This window comes from Nomascus leucogenys, chromosome 3 (assembly GCF_006542625.1).
Source record: "Nomascus leucogenys isolate Asia chromosome 3, Asia_NLE_v1, whole genome shotgun sequence".
NCBI classification, from domain to species: Eukaryota; Metazoa; Chordata; class Mammalia; order Primates; family Hylobatidae; genus Nomascus; species Nomascus leucogenys.
Genome location: NC_044383.1, coordinates 974,682 through 993,885, shown reverse-complemented (window position 1 = coordinate 993,885; position 19,204 = coordinate 974,682). Strand labels below are relative to the sequence as shown.

At 54.9% G+C, this 19,204-nt stretch overlaps 1 protein-coding gene across 1 annotated transcript in view; it reads left to right on the top strand.

The window, feature by feature from the left end:
- INPP5A (inositol polyphosphate-5-phosphatase A) overlaps positions 1-19,204 on the top strand; it is a 258,361-nt gene that overhangs the window by 111,414 nt on the left and 127,743 nt on the right. Inside the window, exons 3-4 of the mRNA XM_030805019.1 lie at positions 2,150-2,250; positions 6,819-6,906. Coding sequence (XP_030660879.1) covers positions 2,150-2,250; positions 6,819-6,906 — 189 coding nt within the window. The remainder of the gene's footprint in view (positions 1-2,149; positions 2,251-6,818; positions 6,907-19,204) is intronic.

Genomic DNA, 19,204 nt, shown 5'->3' with positions numbered 1-19,204 from the left:
GGGACAGCTGGCCCTTGGGAACCACGTTGGGCCGTCTATTAGGGAGAGTGCATTGCCTGGGCCTGAAGGCAGTGGGCTGTCTGGCCTCCTGAGTGCCCGGGGAGCCCACGCCCACACCCATGCGGGAGGGGCCCACTCGGTGCATCCACGCAGAGGCTGCTGCGAACTCAGGCACGGCTGCCCTTGTCTCCTGCTGCCGCTCCCACCTGCAGCACAGACGGGGCCTGTGCACGGGGCCTGGTCAGAGCTGTTTCTGTCTCCCCAGCCTGAGCCCCGTCTTCACCTGCAGCACAGACAGGGCCTGCCCAGGGTGCATGGTCAGAGCCCAGTTTCTGCCTCCCCAGCCTGAGTCCATCTTCACCTGCAGCACAAACGGGGCCTGTCCGCCAGACCTGGTCGGAGCCATTTCTGTCTCCCCAGCCTGAGCCCGTCTTCCCTTGCTGGCTGCCCACTTGCTCAGCTGTGCCCTGGACCGTGGCCGCTGGGCTCTTCCGAGGTGGGCCATGCCCACAGCTCCACCTGGCTCACGGTGAGGGCCGTGTCGTCGTGAGCACCTCCAGGCTCCCAAGCCCAGTACAGACAGCACCGGCCCCTTCTCTCCCTGCCTTTCCCCTCCTCGAAGGAAGCTTGTCCTGCTGGGCCCTTGGTGGCTGTCGGGGCGCCACCACCCCAGCACTGGACAGTGAGCCCTTTGGGGGTCTTGCTCCTTGGAAGCGCTGCTCGTCCTTCGTTCCAGGAGAGCGGGGCCAATTGGTGCCTCACCTCTCGTCCTGCTCAAGTGACGTGTAGCTCCCCGGCTGCCTCGCGTGTGTCCCACCCAGGGTTTCCTCCCGGGTGAGACGGTTCGTGTCCTGGCCTGCGGCTGTCAGGACTCCCGTGAGTGGCGAGGTATGTGGTGCGGGGCAGTGGCTGGTCTGACAGTGGGAAATAGATGGGGACCTGGAAGGAGGGGAAGCCATGTTGATACTGCATCCGCTCTCCGAATTCTCTGCCTGCGCGTCCTCTCAGAGCCTCTTGGTGGAAGCCGCCAGGTCACACAGGAAGCCACACTGACAAGGATATTTGTTGCACTGCTCTTTTTTTTTTTTTTTTTTTTTTTTTGAGACGGAGTCTCGCTCTGTCGCCCAGGCTGGAGTGCAGTGGCGCAATCTCGGCTCACTGCAAGCTCCGCCTCCCAGGTTCATGCCATTCTCCTGCCTCAGCCTCTCTGAGTAGCTGGGACTACAGGCGCCCGCCACCATGCCTGGCTAATTTTTTTTTTGTATTTTTAGTAGAGACGGGGTTTCACCATGGTTCGATCTCCTGACCTCGTGATCGGCCAGCCTTGGCCTCCCAAAGTGCTGGGATTACAAGCGTGAGCCACCGCGCCCGGCCTGCACTGCTCTTTAGCTGTAAAAGTTTGGGACAGATTCAGCACGCTGCAGTGGTGATTGCTTGAGTCAGAATCCTTGCCGGGGACCTCTGAGACATGTCGGGGGCCTGGGAGCCTTGGTGGGGTGGGCGGGGCAGAGCGACCAGTGGCCGTGATGTCAGGCTCTGGTTCCCAGCTCTGCCACTTAGTAGAAGTGACCTTGCGTGAGTTGCGGCTGTGTGTCAGCGTCCTCCCAGGCTGTGAACAGGCTGCCGAGTGCCTGCCTCCTATACACATGAACACACATGCATACACAGGCACATGTGTACACACACATGCTCCGGCACACATGCTGGTATGTGCTCCCACACACGCATGCACACATGCGCACCCTCGCTGGGGTTGTGCCTGGGTGTTGCTAATGGCTGACTTCCTGGTGAGATTGTGACCAGTTGATCCTGAGGCTCCCAGATGCTCTGCAGTAAGCATGCGTCACTTTTTTTTAACTAGAAAAAAGGCCTCTAGATGATTGAAGAGGGTTCTGAGAAATCTGGACTCTTTTCTGTGGAATTTATAGTAATGGGAAAATGAAAAGCACTGGAAATATAAATAACTGGAAGCACAAAGGCGAGGTGACTCCTAGAATCTGTCCAGAAGAACCCATGGTTGCAGACATGGGGCCCCGTCTCTGCCAGACCCTGGTGGCTCCCAGGCCGTGGGGGCGGTGGAGGAGGTGGTGCCATGTGTGGCTCTGCGGACGGCTCCGACGACCCTGACAGTGTGCTTCTCTCCCTCCAGGTCGTGCACACACACAAGCCGCACTTCATGGCCTTGCACTGTCAGGAGTTTGGAGGGAAGAACTACGAGGCCTCCATGTCCCACGTGGACAAGTTCGTCAAGTAAGTCTAGGGGCAGGTGCTGGTGCGTGTCCACTTCCCGGGGGTGTGGGGTGCCGGCGGGGGTGTTTTCATGGTACTGTGATCACCAGCCTCACCATTCAGGACTCACCTGGGGGTCATCTTGGCTGAGTTTCAGTTTTCCAAAGAGAGGAGTGGCCCAGACGTGTGGCCGCAAGCCTCCTTGGGGCGGCGACAGAAGGCCACGGAGTGACAGCCTGCTGCCTCCACACGGCGAGGGTCTCTGCTCTCGGGCCAGGGGACGTGAGCCCCAGAGACCAGTGGAGCCGTCTCTGTGTGTGTGTGTCTGAGGCCTGGGCCTGCAGTGGCCGGGGTTCACGTCCCACTGCGGAGTCTGTCTCAGGGAGGTCGGCTGGGAGCGCCCATCCTCCTTGGAGGCGAAATCTCCATCGTTTAGGAGGAAGGTGCCCCACGTGTAGTCCCAATGTTCACGCCCTGAGGCTTCTGACAGGGCCAGCCCAACTGGGTCCTGCCTGGGAAGAGGGGGCACCCGGACCTGGGGCATCCAGGAGTGGACAGGAGCAGGTAGGGGTGGGCAGGCTCGTGTTCAGACATGGGGCCTCCTATAGGCTGTTGCTAATAGTGTCTGCTGTATTTTCCTGAGGCCGCAGCCGTGAAGCCCATCCTCTTTGTCTCCTACAGGGTGGCCTTGGCACGTTCCCATGTTGGGGGCTCGTCTCCACCTCCAGACCCTGGGCAAGCCCTGGCTTCTTCATAGCATGAGGGCTTCTGGGACCAGCCCCCAACATCGCAGAGCTTCACAAAGCTGCCACACTCTGTGGGTAGACGCAGCTGCCACACTCTGTGGGTAGACGCAGCTGCCACACTCTGTGGGCAGACGCTGCTGCCACGCTCTGTGGGCCGACGCAGCTGCCACGCTCTGTGGGCCGACGCAGCTGCCACGCTCTGTGGGCCGACGCAGCTGCCACGCTCTGTGGGCCGATGCAGCTGCCACGCTCTGTGGGCTGACGCAGCTGCCACGCTCTGTGGGTCGACGCAGCCACCTGGAGTTGGGAGCTGTGGGCAGAGCCGTCGCGCCCTCCTGGTCTGGTGGCAGTGTGAGTGTGAGCGAGGCTTCAGACGATCCCAGCCGCTGCATCCTTGCTGTCCCCGGCGGTCGTGGAGTGACATAGCTCTCCGTGTTGAACTCCCGGTGCAGAGTCCTTGAGCAGAACAAAGTGGTTTCAGCTGCTAAAAAAAACTGCCACAACTTCCCAAAATAATCAGTAATTTAAGGCAGTTTTTTTTTCTTTCTTTTTTTTTTTTTTTTTGTTTTGAGACAGAGTCTTGCTCTGTCGCCCAGGCTGGAGTGCAGTGGCATGATCTGAGCTCACTGCAAGCTCCGCCTCCTGGGTTCACGCCATTCTCCTGCCTCAGCCTCCCAAGTAGCTGGGACTACAGGTGCCCACCACCACACCCAGCTAATTTTTTTGTGTTTTTTTAGTAGAGATGGGGTTTCACCATGTTAGCTAGGATGGCCTCGATCTCCTGACCTTGTGATCTGCCTGCCTTGGCTTCCCAAAGTGCTGGGATTACAGGTGTGAGCCACCACGCCTGGCCAGTTTCAGGCAGTTTTAATCAAAATCTTAGCAGCATTTTTCCTAACACTCAACAGACTAATACCAAAATTGCCATATAAGAGCAAAGGGTCAAGAATAGTTAAAAGAATCCTGAAGGAAAGCAAGGTGGGTTCTCACCCAGCTCGATCCCAGGGCTCATTCCGAAGAAGCAGTGGGGCAGGTGGCATGGCGCAGGCCGGGAGAGGAGAGCGGATAGAGGCAGGTGCGCAGCCCAGAGAGCGGAGAGCGGAGTCGAGGCCCCGCCCAGACCCTCACAGCTGCACCTGGAGGAGGATGGGTGGGGACATGGGCAGGGGCACGGGATCATTGGTGTCCTGTGTTGGGAAAAATGAAATTGGATCCCTGCTTTGTGTCATAAGCAGCCCCTTCTCACTCACCCTACATAAGACGAATGTCAGTTGTATTAATTATGTAAATGTAAAAGGCAACATTAAAAATTTCAGTCTAAAATATAGGAGAAAATCTTTCTAGTTTTGGGATGAGAGATTTCTTTTAAAATGTGCAGGAAGTGCAGCCTACAGAATAGAAGGCTGAAAATGTGGCCAGGTTTGAACTAAGCATTTGCTTACGAAAAGGCACTCAAAATGAAGTCACTCAAAATGAAGTCAAAATTCAGCCACTTCGGGAAAAGATACCTGCGGCACACCTTACTGACAAAAACTAGTGTTTAAATATATGAAGAACTCAGTAAGTCAGTAACAGAAGGAAAGCAGCCCCTGTTGGGAAGCGGGGCACCTTCCAGAGGAGAGAAAGTGGGGATGGACCCTGAGCACGGAGGACGCCGCCCTCACAGCAGGCGAGGACGCCGCGGGCCGGATGGGAACGATGCTGCTGTGTGTGGTGTGAGAGAGCTTCCCAGCGGAGTGTGGCCCCCACGGCCTTGTGTCCCTGCGATGCCATGTGTGTTTCCTTCCTCTGCTCTTTACGCCTAATGTACAGCGTTACGATTTTTGCTTTAAACAATTTTCTTTTTAAAAGATTAAGACGTGAGAGAAACGCCCTTGATGTGGACCAGTTCACTGGCCTTCAGTGCCTTCTGCCCTTTTGTGTGGATTCTGGTTTTTATCTGGCACCCTTCTCCCTCTGCCTGAAGAACGTTCTTTAACATTTATTTTAGCACAAGTCAGCTGCTCATGAATTTTCTCAGCTTTTGTTTATCTGAAAAAGGTCTTTGTCCTCATTTTTGAAAGCTGTTTTTGTTGTAAATAGAATTCTAGCTTGTCAATTTTTTTTTCCTCTCACTACTTTAATGATATCGCCCCATTGTCTTCTGTATTGCATTGTTGCTGGTGAGAATCTCACCATTGTTCTGTCTTAATTTTCTTGTATATAATGTGCCCTTTCCTCCACTGCTAGGTTTTGTCTTTATAGCTGGTCTGCAGCAACCTGATTATGTTGTACTTTGCTTTGATGTTCTTTATGTTTATCTTGCTTGGGGCCGTTTGAGCATTTGCAGTCTGTGCGTTTATCGTTTCAATCCAATTTGCGGAAAGTTTGTCCGTTATTTCTTTAAATACTGTTTTTCTTTTCCTTCCCTTCTCTTTTGTTCTCAGGCTCCAGTTACCTGATGTTAGATTGCCTGGTTCTGCCCCACAGGGCCCTAAAGCTCTTCTGATTGTTTTCAGCTCATTTTCCCTGTGTTTCGGTTTGGATCACTTCTGTTGCTGTGTTTTTAAGTGGCCGGGCTCTTTTCTGTTGCAGATTTTGATCTTCTCTTAGGTCCATGCAGTCAATTCGTTTTATTTCTGACATTGTGTTTGTCTGCTCCTTCCAGAAGCCTCACGTGTGCTCTCCCTGTCCTCGCGTCTCCTTCCGTCTGTGCGTTCCCTTCGCTCTCTGGTCACAGTTGCAGTGACTGTTTCCAGCTGCTTTCAGCTCACTCCGTCATTTTTGCCTCTTCCGGGTCTGTTTCTGTTGACGGCTTCTTCACAAGATGACGGGACACATTCACATAGTGTTGCTGCTTCTCATATCAAGTTATTTTCGATAGGATGCCAGACATTGCGAATGTTACATTGTTTAGTGTTTGAGCCCTGTTTTCTTCCTTTAAAGCATGTTGAAGGTTGTGTTTGCCAACAGTTAAGCCACCTGGGGATCAGTGTGAGTCTGTCAAGGCATTCTTTGCCTTGCCTTCTCTACTGGTGCAGTTTTATTTCCTTCAATGTGGACCCCCCTTCTTCCTGACACAGGGACTGGCTGGATCACAGGGTGCTGGTCTCCTCTCTCCCCACGGGCTTGAATAAGCAAGCGTGGGTAGGGGGATGATGTACTGTCTCCGTGGAGGGGCCGGGCAGATGGGGCCTCGTCCTCCGTTCACGGGCTCTGGGGGTGTGTGGTGGCCTCCTGTGCAGCCATGCTTTGCAGAGATGGTGGCGAGCTGGTCTCCTTAAGGCCTTCCTGATGATAAAATGTGACCAGTAGGATGAACGATCGGGGACAATGGCATGTCCAGAGGTCCTTTCCCTCCTGTGTGGTTGCAAGGCCGTGGCAACAACCACCATCCTCACTGCCACTTCTGGGAGGAGCAGATGGGGACAGAACTACCTGGGCCCTGGGGTGCATGTGCCCCAACCTGTGTGTGCTGGTGGCTATTGGGGGTCCAATTTCTCTCTTAAGACCAAGTGTGAGCTATCAGGAGAGCCCCCAGAGCTTGGAGTTGCACTTCCCTGGCATGAGACCTTGGGTGAGTTCTCAATGTCTCCATCCCTGGGATGCCTCAGACCCCGGCATCTCACGGGCTGCGTGGAGACCAGAGCCTGCGGGAGCTTGAGCTCTGCACATGCTGAGAGCTGAACGTGAGGCCAGCTCCTGCGGTGGCTGCCGCCATTCCCTGCCCTCTGCCTGTCACAGGTGGACGGTCTCACGGTGATGTGCCCATGCGCTGGGGCCCCTCTTATACCTTGTGGGCGTCTCATGAGGTGCAAGGCATCTGTGTGGCTTTTCCTCAGGAACTTACTTTCTTCCTTCCAGAGAACTATTGTCGAGTGATGCGATGAAAGAATATAACAGGGCTCGAGTCTACCTGGACGAAAACTACAAATCCCAGGAGCACTTCACGGTGAGTCCCTCCCGCTGCCTGGTGCAGGGGTCAGACAGGCTGGCCTTGGCGGAAGCCAGCCCTTCGTCTGTGTAAATGGAGAGGGGTCGGGGTGCTCCCTGCCTGAAGCCTCGCTCACGCCGCCCTGCCTGGCACTCCCGCAGCCTGTTTGGTGGTCTGAGCCCATGGCTGGCCTGGCAGGGAAGGTGGCCCAGCACGCACAGGGTCTTGGGGCTCCAGACCAAGCCCAAGCGGGAGTTGGGGAGTGACAGCCGGGGAGAGGCCCAGGGCCTCAGCGTGCGTGAAAATAAGAGGGAGTCCGTGGCTCCGGGCGTGTAGATGAGAGGTTGGACGGCAGCCGGGATTGCTTCAAGAGCCACTGTCGCCAGCCCTGTTCCCATGCTGGGTCCGTCCCTTCCTGAGCCCTGAGTGTGCAGGGGTGGGGCGGCGTCCTGCCTCGGAGAGAGGCTGTTCCTCGGGGTGAGCGCAGGGGGAGTGGAACAGAGCCTTCCACAGGGCTGGGAAAGACCTGTCCCTCCTCTGTGGTCCTCTGTCAGGTGGACACATGAGAGGGTGGCCCCGGTGGACGTGGCAGCCACAGAGATACAGGCACTAGGTGTCTGGGAAGGGGCAGGAAGCTCCTCAGAGGAGGGGACACTCTGCAGGTCGTGAATAACTTGCTGTTGGTTCAGAGACCCACATCTTAAATCCTGTCTTTATGCCCTGGGTGCCCCAGCCTGGATCCGTCTCCCCCGTCTCTGGGGAAGCCCTGGGTCCCGGGCCCTGGGGTTCATCTCCCCCGTCTCTGGGGAGGCCCTGGGTCCCCCGGCCTGGGTCCATCTCCCCCGTCTCTGGGGAAGCCCTGGGTCCCCCTGGCCTGGGTCCATCTCCCCCGTCTCTGGGGAAGCCCTGGGTCCCCCGGCCTGGGTCCATCTCCCCCGTCTCTGGGGAAGCCCTGGGTCCCCCGGCCTGGATCCGTCTCCCCCCGTCTCTGGGGAGGCCCTGCATCCTTCTCCTCCATCTCTGGCCATCTGTCCCCAGCATCAGCGCCCACTAGCCGTCATCCTGCCGTCGCTTGACAGGCCCTTGTTAATCTGCCCTCTCCCAGGTAGGCCCCCATGGGCCGCAGTGCTGAGGGTCTCGCTCTCCAGTGCCCCCCTGCCCTGCGGGAAGGACTGTCATTGCTCTTTGGGTTCAAGGGCCATCTCACTTGTTTGGGCATCTAGTGCCAGTTAATCAATGTCCTTGTCCCTTAGATGGTCACACAGCTGCCACGCATGGTCCCCACCAGTAGTGGAGTCTGTACAATCCTGGGAATCCCCTGTTCGGTCTTTGAGCCTCGCCCTATCAAGCAGCTGCCCACACACAAGCGGCCTCTCCTCATGCTCTGTGGGGCACATGGGGGCCGCAGGGCCTCCACTCACACCAGAGTCAAGGCTCTTACCCCTGTGCTCAGGATGTAGCTCCTCCTGTCAGCCCTCCTCCCTCTCCCCCTTGGTCCCTCCTCCCTCCCCCTGTCCCTCCTCCCTCCCCCTTGGTCCCTCCTCCCTCCCCCTTGGTCCCTCCTCCCTCTCCCCCTTGGTCCCTCCTCCCTCTCCCCCTTGGTCCCTCCTCCCTACCGGCTTCTTTCTCTCAGCTCTGCCATCCTTTCCGTAAAATGGCAGCTTCTTTGACCCTGTCACTCTCCTCTGCCATGACCCAATGTCCTGTGTTTCCCAAGTGGGGGCTTATTCAGATGAAAAAGAAAAATACCACTGGGTGAGCAGCAACTTAGACAATGCAGAAGAAAAAAGAAGGTGACTGAACTTGAAGACAGCCACACAATTAAAGTGAAACAGGGAGAAGGACTGAAAAGTGGATAGAAATCACCGTGAAATACCAGGTGTCCTAACATGTGTGGCTGCAGCCCCAGGAGGAGCGGGAAAAGGAGGCAGACAGGGCGATGCTTACAGATGTCATGGCTCAGATCTTCACAAGTTCTTGAAACTTGCAAAAAGATCCAAATACTGCAACAAGCTTCAAGCCGAATAAACATACCAACTCAGGCCAAGGTCCAATTGCTGAAAGCAAGTTACATGAAGGCCTTTCCTTGCCACCTGTCATCCTCGGAAGAGTGGGGCTCTGCTCCCCACCTCTGCGTGCCGTCCTGCTGTGGGAGCCTCATCTGTGCCAGTCGCCAGCTACCTCTTCCTCATGGGGACCGTCGCTCAGCTCTTTCCAGCTTCCTTTAAATATAAAGACACAGGTATTTTAAAAGTGAAGGGATGGAAGAAGATGTACCTTGCAAAACGGTCGTTAGAAGAAAGTAGGAGTGGCTGTCTGCATGTCAGGGTGCCCTCAGAATGAGCGTGTTGTTGGGGCTGAGAGCGGTCGTTTCACGATGATAAGGGGTCAGCTTTTTGGGAGGACATAGCGGTCGTGAATGTGCGCCCCTAATACCAGAGCTCACTTAGACGCGAAACCAACAGGGCTGGATGGAGACAGACAGGAGGCTCTGCACCGCGGGAGGACCCCACAGTCCCCTCCTGCTGGCTGATGTGCAGGTGGGCGGAGGAGCAGTGCCCGTCACCCGCACCCTTGGCATCTCAGGCTCTCCAGCCACAGCAGTGGTGGATGCAGCCACAGACAGAAGGCACCCGTGTGCTGGGCCCTGGCCAGAGCAGGCTTCTCCGTCTGTCTGAGCCTGGCTGGGATACCTGAGAGTGAGGCACACATGGGCTGGCGGAGGGGCAGCCGTCATGCTGTGGTTCTGTTTCCACCAAAACGTCTTTCCACAGGAGGGCAAAAGCCTCAGCAAAACCTTCTTCAGGCCCCCGAGGGCTGCGGCTGCCTCCACACCTGGCTTTCAGGGTTTTCCAGGTGGGTCCCGAGCAGCCTGTGCTTAAGGGCTCAGGTCCACCCGAGACTCTGCCTGGCGTGCGTGTCTGGGCATCTGCACCTGGCTGCCGGGCACAGGCCGTGCCAGCCCTGTACGAGCTCTGGGGTCGTTCTCCCGTCTTTCCAGGGGTCCTCCCTGGCCCTAGGTGGTTCCAGCAAAACAGTCGCCAGGGCACATGAGTCTGGTTCCAGAAAGACCTTGCCCCCGCCTCTGTGAGATGGAAATGATACAAACGCATTCTCTTACCAAAAAGAATTAAATTAGAAGTAAATAAAAAAGATTTATGGAAAAGTCTCAAATATTTGGAAATTAACTTGTTTATTAATAATCCCAAGTCAAAGAGAATGTCACCAAAGAAATTACAACATATTTTAAATTATGTGAAAAGCTAGAACCTTCAAAATCTGTGAGATGCCAAAATAGTCTGCACCCGCTATAGATCCTGCAGCAGCCTTCAGCGAGGGGAGCACGGCCCCACCTGTGAAAGGAAAGGTGCCTCTCGGGGGAGGAAGCGCAGGGGCTGGGCCGGGCCCCTCCCCTCAAGAAGCTGCTGTGTACCTGGTTCCTCAAAGTGCTCAACAGTGATGTGGGCCTGGCAGCCCATTCTTCAGCGCACACGCTTCCCGATTAGGTCTCTGAGATGTCTGAAACCAGGGTGCGGGGCACCAGCGCAGCTGAACAGGCCACCCAGAGGCAGCTGTGCTGGGTCTGAGGCCCCGAGGCTGTTCCTCCAGTCACCCTCATGACGGGGGTTTCTAGAGAATGGGACGGAGTGAGAGTGGGTCTCAGGCCTGCTCTCGGGGAACTGGGCCCTGGCGGGAGCTCCTGTGACTCTGCTGCCGCCCTTCAGCTCAGTGGGCTCTAGCCCCGGCTTCCCTGTCTGGGCACGGACCTGGTCTGTCCCGCAGCCACGGCCCTGAGTGAGGCTTTAGGCCAGGTGGATGGTGGAGGGCAGCCTTGCCTGGCAGGTGGGAGGGTCCGGGATGCCCCAGATGCCCAGTTAGGAGCTCATGCCAAGCTGGCTCCAGGCAGGCCTGTCATCCCTGTTTTGTCACTGAGACTGGGCCGGCGGACCCCGGAACGCTGCCCCCTGGGCCACCACTGGCTGCCTCAGTGGCCTGGTCTTGCTGGGGGCCCTCGGGGTGTCTGTGTGGCGGGGCCCGACTCCCCCGGGGTCCTGGGCAGAGCTGGGCAGCAGCGGCCAGCCAGACAATCACCCTCCTGCCCCAGCCGGGTGCCCTCTGGCTGTCAGAGGGAGGAAAATTTAACTTTAACAAGATTGATGGTATTGGAGCAATATTTTTAGCTGAGTCTGGTTCAAATAATAGGCCATTAATTGAAAAAGGAAATTGAAATGAATTTATCTTGTACATAAATGCTGTCATGGGTATTAATAGGGATCAGAAAATAGTGGCCTGTTCCCAGAAGGCGATTGAACCTGAAGCTGCGCCTGGCGCGTGAGCCTGTGGGGGGGACGCGCCTGAGGGGCTTTGAGCGACCTGCAGGTGCCCATTGCCACCAGGAGATGGCGCCCACGCAGCACCTGAGAGTTTCCTTCCGGAGATGATCAGAAGGCAACTTTTAATGCTTAAAAAATGAGGATATTAGGCCGGGCGCGGTGGCTCACGCCGGTAATCCCAGCACTTTGGGAGGCTGAGGCTGGGATGGACATGCACCGACTCCGCCAGGCGAGGTGGGCCTGGCTCAGGGCAGAGGGCCCCAGGAGGTGCCCAGGCTGAGTCCCGAGCTCTGCACCCACATGGAAGATGGAAAAGTGGCGAGAGCCAGGCTGGAAGACACCTGAGTGCCAGGCGGTCCGTGTGCCTCATCCCTGAAGCGCCTTTGTCAGAGCCCTTGCTCCTGGGTTCAGCCTGGTGTCCCTACCCCGGAACACATGTCCACCTGTAGACAGGGCTCGGAGGAAGCCCCCCCCCCGTGGAGGTCTCAGCACCACGCTGGTACCCAGAGAAATTTCTTAGCCACCGCGGTGCATCCTCCCACACAGGCCTCGACACTGAAGAAGTGCCTAGGCGAGGCTTTCCAGGGCTGCCAAGTGTCTATTGATCCAAAGCTCCAACATCACAGAAATCCCGTGTCTCGTCTGCCGGGCACGCAGGGAGCTCCACGAACACATCACTCAGCACCCGGAGAGCCGACGTCGGCCAGAGGACGCAGGGTAACGGCTTTCCTGAACTCCAGCTTCCACGAGGGTTATGTGAGGAAGAGGTTGCGAATTCATTTTCGTTTAACCTCACCCGCGTCTAGTTTCACCACGGGAGTGGAGCCCTGTAGCGGGAGGGGTGGGGCGCCTGTCGCTGGGCTTTGCTGCTGATTTGGCCTACCTGGTAAGCCCAGAGGATGAATGGGGGGCCGTATTTATTTTAGTGACTTGAGGCTTGAGTGGGGCCTGGTAGGAGCCAAGGCCACCCCATCCTCCCAGCTCGGCTTGGTGACTTACCATCCATGGCTCTGGCTCACTTGTCACCCATCCCTCCCAGAGAGGCTGCGTGGGGCTGCAGGCGCCTGAGTGTAGGTCCCAGCCTGTGTCCTGGGCTCTAGTACCATTGAAGCCTTGTGGCTGGCTGTGGGCATGGGTCCCACGCAGACTGGTGGGGCCGGGAGGGCCTGGCGTGGGCACCTGCAGCAGGTTCTTCAAGGCCTCCCAGCACTGACTGTGGCCTCTCAAAGCCTCAGCTGCTTCAGTAGCTTTCCTGCTGGGAGCTGTGAGCACTGCTGGGGCCCATCCCCAGGACTGTCCTGACCGGACTGAAAGCCCTGGCTCCTAGAGGGAAGGTGGTGGTGGGGTCAGGGTGTGAGAAGGAAAGCCCCGCTCTCGTCTTCATCCGCCCACCCAGAAGAAGTCTGAAGAAACTATGCCTTTAAAATGGCTTAAAGTTGGAGCAGAAGGGTTTATCTGCTGATACAATTAAGATAGCTTTGGGAGAGGGCTGAGAAGGTGTGGCCTGGCGGACACACTGCCTCCAGGGACACCCCTGCCCCCGCCAGCTGTACCTGCTCAGAGAGTGCCTGCTCCTCGGAGGGTCCCTCCTGCTTGGGAAGGTACCTGCTGCACAAGACCCCAGCTGGAGTCAAGGAGTCAGCAGAAGAGGGGGTTGGAGGAGCAGCTGGGGACAGGAGGTGGCTGTGTGGGCCACCCCACCTCGCCTCTTGCCTGAGCCCCTCTGTGGCCACATAGGCAGACAGAAGGAGGGGTTGGAGGTGCAGCCAGCCAGCTGGGCCAGGGGAGCCGGTCCTGGAGAGCACCAAGCAGGGTTGCCCCGGGCTCCTGAGATGGTTTTTCACATGCAGCAGATGGAGACAGTTTGGAGGGGCCCAGGGCGGTGCAGACCCTTGCCCTTCCACAGCTGCTCAGGTGGCCCAGAGGTGTGTGCACCCTTTGCTATGCAGCAGGGCTCCACGGGCCTGGGCACTCAGCCCAGATGGTGCATGTGGGGAACTGTGGGACCCCATGTGCCAGGAGTCTCTGGGTAAACAGCAGCGACAGGGCTGTGTTAGGACTTGGGCAGGCCTGAGCCTGGGGTCCGATGACCTAGTTGGGTCTGGGGCAGCAACAAGCCGAGGCGTTGAGCAAGAGAGAGTGAAGTCCGAGCTCCTTGTGGAGGAGGCCTCCGTGTGGAGTGGCCCCAGAGGCAGGAGGCCGCCTCAGCCAGGACGGCCCTGTACACGTGCTAAGCCGTGCCGCCCGCTAACTCACGGCTCTTGGGCTCAGAGCAGAACTCTGAGCCTACAAGGCCTGCTGGGCAGGGTGGCCACAGCACCTGGCCGCTGGTCACCAACCAGGGGCTTACCCCTCTCGGAGGGCAGGTCTCTGCTGGCACCATGAATGACCTGCAAGCACCACCATGGTGGACTCTGCTCGTGCCTTGGTGGCTTCTAGGCTTTTCCAGGGGCCCAGGCCTCCTGCAGAGCAGGGTCTGCCCCCCCCCGCGACTGGGGTCTGTGGAGAGTGAAGTGGGGCACAGATGCCCTTTGCAAGTGCTGTGCATGGCAGCTCACGGCCCCCACCCCCAGCTCTGGAGTCTGTAAGAGGCAGGCTCTCGGCATGGCCCCCAGGCAGTGGCCCTGGTGCTCTTGGGGTGGGGGTCCCCAGTACCCAGTGGTGGCCCAGGAATGGGATGCTCGCTGCTTCCTGGGAGAGGCCCTTCTGCTTTCCCTCCTCCTCCTCCTCTGTGAGCTCCCCCTTCCACTCTCGTTCTCCTAAATAAGACTTTAGGGGGAATTTATGGAAAATTGATGGAGTTTACGGATGTTCTTTGATCCAGAGAAGGGGAAGGAAAGGCAAACGCGTTTATGATGAGGAAGCTCATCTGCCTTAGGGTTCCAGCCCTGCCCTGGGGCTCGCTGCCTCCTCACCTGCCTGGGGGCAAGACAGGCCTGATGAAGTGAGAGGGGGCGAGATTGGTTTTCTGAGGGCACCAGGCCCTTCGTGCTCCGCTAAATCACGGGCTGTCTGCTCAGCGGGCAGGTAATGACCTGCTCCCCGGCCCCAGCACCTGCAGCCCCGCGGGACGCGATGATGTGCAGCTGGGGCTGCAGTGAAGGTGAAACTGTCGTATCGATCTTTTTAGCACTAAAATATGAGCACTTTACTCTGCTCCCCGCTGCTGTGATGTGAAAAATAATAACTCGGATCCAAATTAAAAATATTGATCTCTGGAAGGTGTTGAAAGTAAATAAACACCTTCCGAAGTTTTCGGGTCAGCCGAGAAATGGTATTCAGCAATAAATGTGTCAGAGTCCAGGGTTCTTGATCTGTTTTTTCTTTGAATTGATTTTTCATTATTTACTTCCTAAAAGTGTTGGAATTTGGTCCTCCACTGCTAAATCCCGGTGTTTGGGCAAATTATTTCTTTGGGGCTTATGAGGTGCTCCTAATCCACTCCCTTATTGATTGATTGATTTTTGACTCAATAAGCCTGCTTTATTTAGGACTTCCATCATAATTTTTTGTACATTTAGCCTTGACTTTTTTATTTCCTTCTAACAGATGAGCTGACATTGGGCTATCAAACGGGTGGGAAAACAATTGCCACGAGGTTAATTTCATGGCCGGCTCCGTGCGTTCTAAGGAGACGGGGGTGTTTCCTGGCTGCAGGCCGGGCCTTGGGATGGAGCCTTGACGCGTGTCAATCTGTTTACACACAGGGCTGAGTCTGTTGGTCCCCGGGGGTGCTCATGGGTGCCCCGGTGTCTGCAAGCTGCCCGCAGCTGGGTGGTCTCTGGGCACAGATGCTCGGGCTCCAGGGAGGCTGGGTTGTATGTCTCTTGAGAAGCTTTCCTTTCGGAAGGCCACCAAGACCACCAAGGCTGCCAGCTGCTCCCGGTGGCTCCATGCGCCCGGCAGGAGAGTGGAAGGTGCGGGGCCTGGGGCAGTTCGAAAAGACAGGTGCCGCCAGCATCTGCGCTTCCTCGTGGTGCTCAACAGGCTGCCTGGGAAGCTCTTCCTGCCATCCCCTGGAGTCAGCTGCCATCCACAATGGAAGCTGCCAGCCACCGAGGCTGCCGACCTGTGCCCTGGGGACAAGCAGCCCAGGAGCCGAAGATGCCCAGGCGGGCCCCCAGCCCCACGCCAGTGTCCTCCACACCTCCAGGCAGACCTGGCTGTACCCCTGTGGGTGCCGGGCAGACTCAGATGCACGGGGGTTCAGATTGAGGCCCGGGGCTGAGGAAGCAGGAAGTCCTGTCAGGAGCTGGAGCACTGAGAAAGGCACCTTGCCAAGAGCAGCCTTGGAAGGGTCCAGAACTGGAAAGATGGAGAGCTGCCATCGGCCCATAGCTCTGGGGCTGGTCCTGGCCATCTAGCCATGGGACCATGGGCAGAGGGTTTCCTACCTCTGGGTGAGGCGGGAGTGGTGGGCAGTGCTGGCCATGAGGTCCATGTGGGGTACATCCATGGACGTGGGTCTGGAGGTGCTGCTGTCTAAGCTGAGGCTTTCGAAGGATGACCGTGCCCAGGTTATCCAGTGTTCCTTCTCAGCGAGCAGCTCCCATGGGATGGCAGTCCATTCATTCAACATGCCCTGGTCCAGCTGCTGCACGTCCATGGGTATTCTGTGCTGGGTGCCGTGGCTGATGCACACCCACCATCCCCTGTGGAGGAGACCTCTGCACGCAGGCCCACAGCGAGGGCCAGATTGGGAGAACAACCCACTTGGCAGGTGGCAACCTTGCCTGGCACTGACCAGGGCCTCCTCCCCAGCACTGTCCCAAGTCAGGTCTGCACGGCTTCATGGGAGGTGGAGCATGGAGAAGTCCAGTGCCTCATCGCACAGCCAGATGCGCACAGCAGGATCCAGTGCTGTCAGCTGGGCTCCAGAAACCTGAGGACATGCAGCCTGCAGCTCCTGACACATGACATGTGACATACAACACGTGACACGTGGCATACTCCCTGTGACATGACACGTGACAACACATTCTCATGCTCCGCCGACATGTGACCCATGGCACGTTCCTGCGCTGTGCTGACGCGTGACACACGGCACGTTCCCACATCCGCCAATGCGTGACACAGCACATTATAATAATGTAAATACTGATTATTGATTTAAGTGAAAATATTGAGAGGGTAGGGGTGAGAGATGGAGTGTGTGTGTGATACTGAGTGAAGGGGAAAGATAGTAGAAAGTAGTTAAATCCTCTTTTTCCACCATGGAAAAATTGAAAAGTCAATGTTGAAAACTGGAAAATCAAGAAGTAGCAATATAAGCTTTAGAGGTATGGAGATAAATACCAAAAGAAAACAATTAAAAGAAAATAATTGCCTCTGGAAACTGGAAGACTGAAGTGGACAGGAGCTACTGTTTTCATAGTATGCCTTGCAGAACTCTTGTGTGTGTGTGTGTGTTACTAGCTTTTAAAAAAATTCAAGGAAACTTCTTAGGAGGAAGAGACTCCTTCTGTTGATGGTGACATCAAACAAGACCTGTAGGAGGTGGTGGCACTGACAAGAAGGTGGTGTGTCGGTTTGTGATCTGGTGCATTGAGGCGCCTGTGTGAGTAACAGGTGGGAGTGGCTCTGGTGTCTCAGCAGAGGCTGTCTGGATGCCATTCGCAGTGAGAGAAGAGCCTAGAATCTTGACTGTCCTTTGAGTATCAGGTAAAGAAATTTGAATGTGATTAGGTGGTCAGTGGGGACCATTACAGAGTTTAGGGAGAGAGGTGAGACAATCAGAACTGGGGGAAGATGGAGAAAGGACAAGTGTGTTGTTTCAAATGTAGAGTCCTGTGATATCTGCCTTTTAGATTCTTATTAAAGTAAATGCACAGAGAGGACCAGAAGTGGTGATCCATATTGGTGCACATTTATTTTTTTGACTCAGATTCCTTCTCTTTAAGCCCAAACCATCTAGGGCAGTGTCCCATACTGAGCACTAAAGAGAAGTAGGGTCAAACCCAGGAGGGAGGAAAACCAGATCCCTGCACCTTGGTCAAGATGAGGATGCCGGATGGAGCACAGCCAGTCCTGGAATGAAGCCTGCATCTCTCCCTTGCACAGTGCCCCCACCCACGATCCATCCAGGTCTCTCTGTGTCCCCAGCTGCATGCTCCCATCTCTTCGTGATGTGGTTTCAAAAACACAATCCAGCACCATGTGTAAATTGTTTGATGCTTGAGATCAACTTTACTGAATTGCCTACATTGAAAGTAATGAGGACAATACCTCCTTCAGGAAGAAAAAATAGGCAAAATGAAATACTTTCATGAATAGTCAGAAGGGTCTTACTAACATAAAAATATTTTGCTTACATCTTCAGAATCTCTTTATGTAGTTAATGGCTTGTAAGCTGTCAACTTGTAAATGATGCAGTTGGAAATTGAAATGTAAGTAACATTACCATTTATAATAGCATCAAAAATATGAAATATTTAGGAATAAATTAGGTCAAGATGTGTAAGACCTGTATACTGAGAACTATGATATATTGCTCAGAGAAATTAAATCATATCTAAATAAATGGAGAGATATACTATGTTCATGGATCAGAAGACTCAGTCTTGTTAAGATGTCATTTCTCCCCAGATTGATGTAAAGATTCAGTGCATTACCAATCAAAATCTGAGCAGACTTTTTTTTGGTAGAAATTAAGCTAGTTCTAAAACGTATATGTAAAGGAATTAGAATGGGCCAAAATAACTTTGAACATGAATAAAGATAGAGTCCTTATACTACCTGATTAAGACTTCTTATAAATCTCAATAATTAAATCAGTGTAGTACTGGCATAAAACCAGATAAACAGATCACAGAACATTATGGAGAGTCTAGGAAGTGGCCCACTATTGATCTTTGTCAGAGGTATCAGTGGACTTCAACAGTGAGTGAATGATCTTTTCAACAAAAGGTGCTGTAGCAATTAGAGGGCTGTTTGCAAAAAACTCACTTCAGTCATTACTTGAAACCATATAAAAATTTAACTTGAACTGGATCATAGACCGAGCGTAAGAGCTAGAACTATACAAGTTCCACAAGATCACATAGAACTTCTTTCTTTAAATATGACACCAAAAGCAGAAACCACTATAAGAGGAAACCAGTCAATTGGACCTATGAAGACGACCGTATCAAGTACTGGTGAGGCTGTGGCAGCACTGGAGCCACTGTGTTAGTGGTGGAAATGTAAAATCACAGAACCACATGGGAAAACATGGAGGTCTTAAAAAAAAACGTTAAAAATACACACACCCTGTGTATGACCCAGCCATTTCCCTCCGTGGTATTTACTTAAGAGAAATGAAAGCACATTCCACACTAAGACTGAATGTTCATAGCAGCCTTATTCAGAATAGCCAAAACCTGTCAACAGCCCAGATAGCCCCAGCAGGTGAGTGGGAACCGGAGGGGATGGTCTGTGTACACCGCAGTAGGTCACTTGTTGCAGTAATTATGGTGAGCAAAATAATCCAGACCAAACCAAAAAAAGTGCATTCTGTATGATTTCATGTATATCATATTCTTAAAAATGCAAACGAGTCTGTAATGACAGAACACGGATAGTGGTTTCCCAGGGAAGGGGTTGCGGTGGGGGCTGGAGGGATTCCAGTGAGCACTAAAGAGAAGCCGGGTCAAGCCCAGGAGGGGAGAACGGTAGATCCCCGCACCTTGGCCGAGGTGAGGATGCTGGACGGAAGGCAGCTGTCCCTTCCACACTGCCCACCCCACCCGCGCTCCAGCCTGGCCGCTCTGCTCCCACCCCTTCGTGCTGTAGTTTAGCAAACACAATTCAGAGCCAAGTGTACATTGTGTCAAGGGGCGAAGGGACCCAGGGAACCTTCTGGAGCGACGGGCATGTTTGTCTTCTAATTGTGATGGTTTCACAGTGTAGATGTGTCAGGATTCACCCAGTTCCACGTCACGTGGGTGCGGTTCTGACAGTGCCACTTACACGTATCTTAGCACTCTAGAAGGAAAATCTAGTCT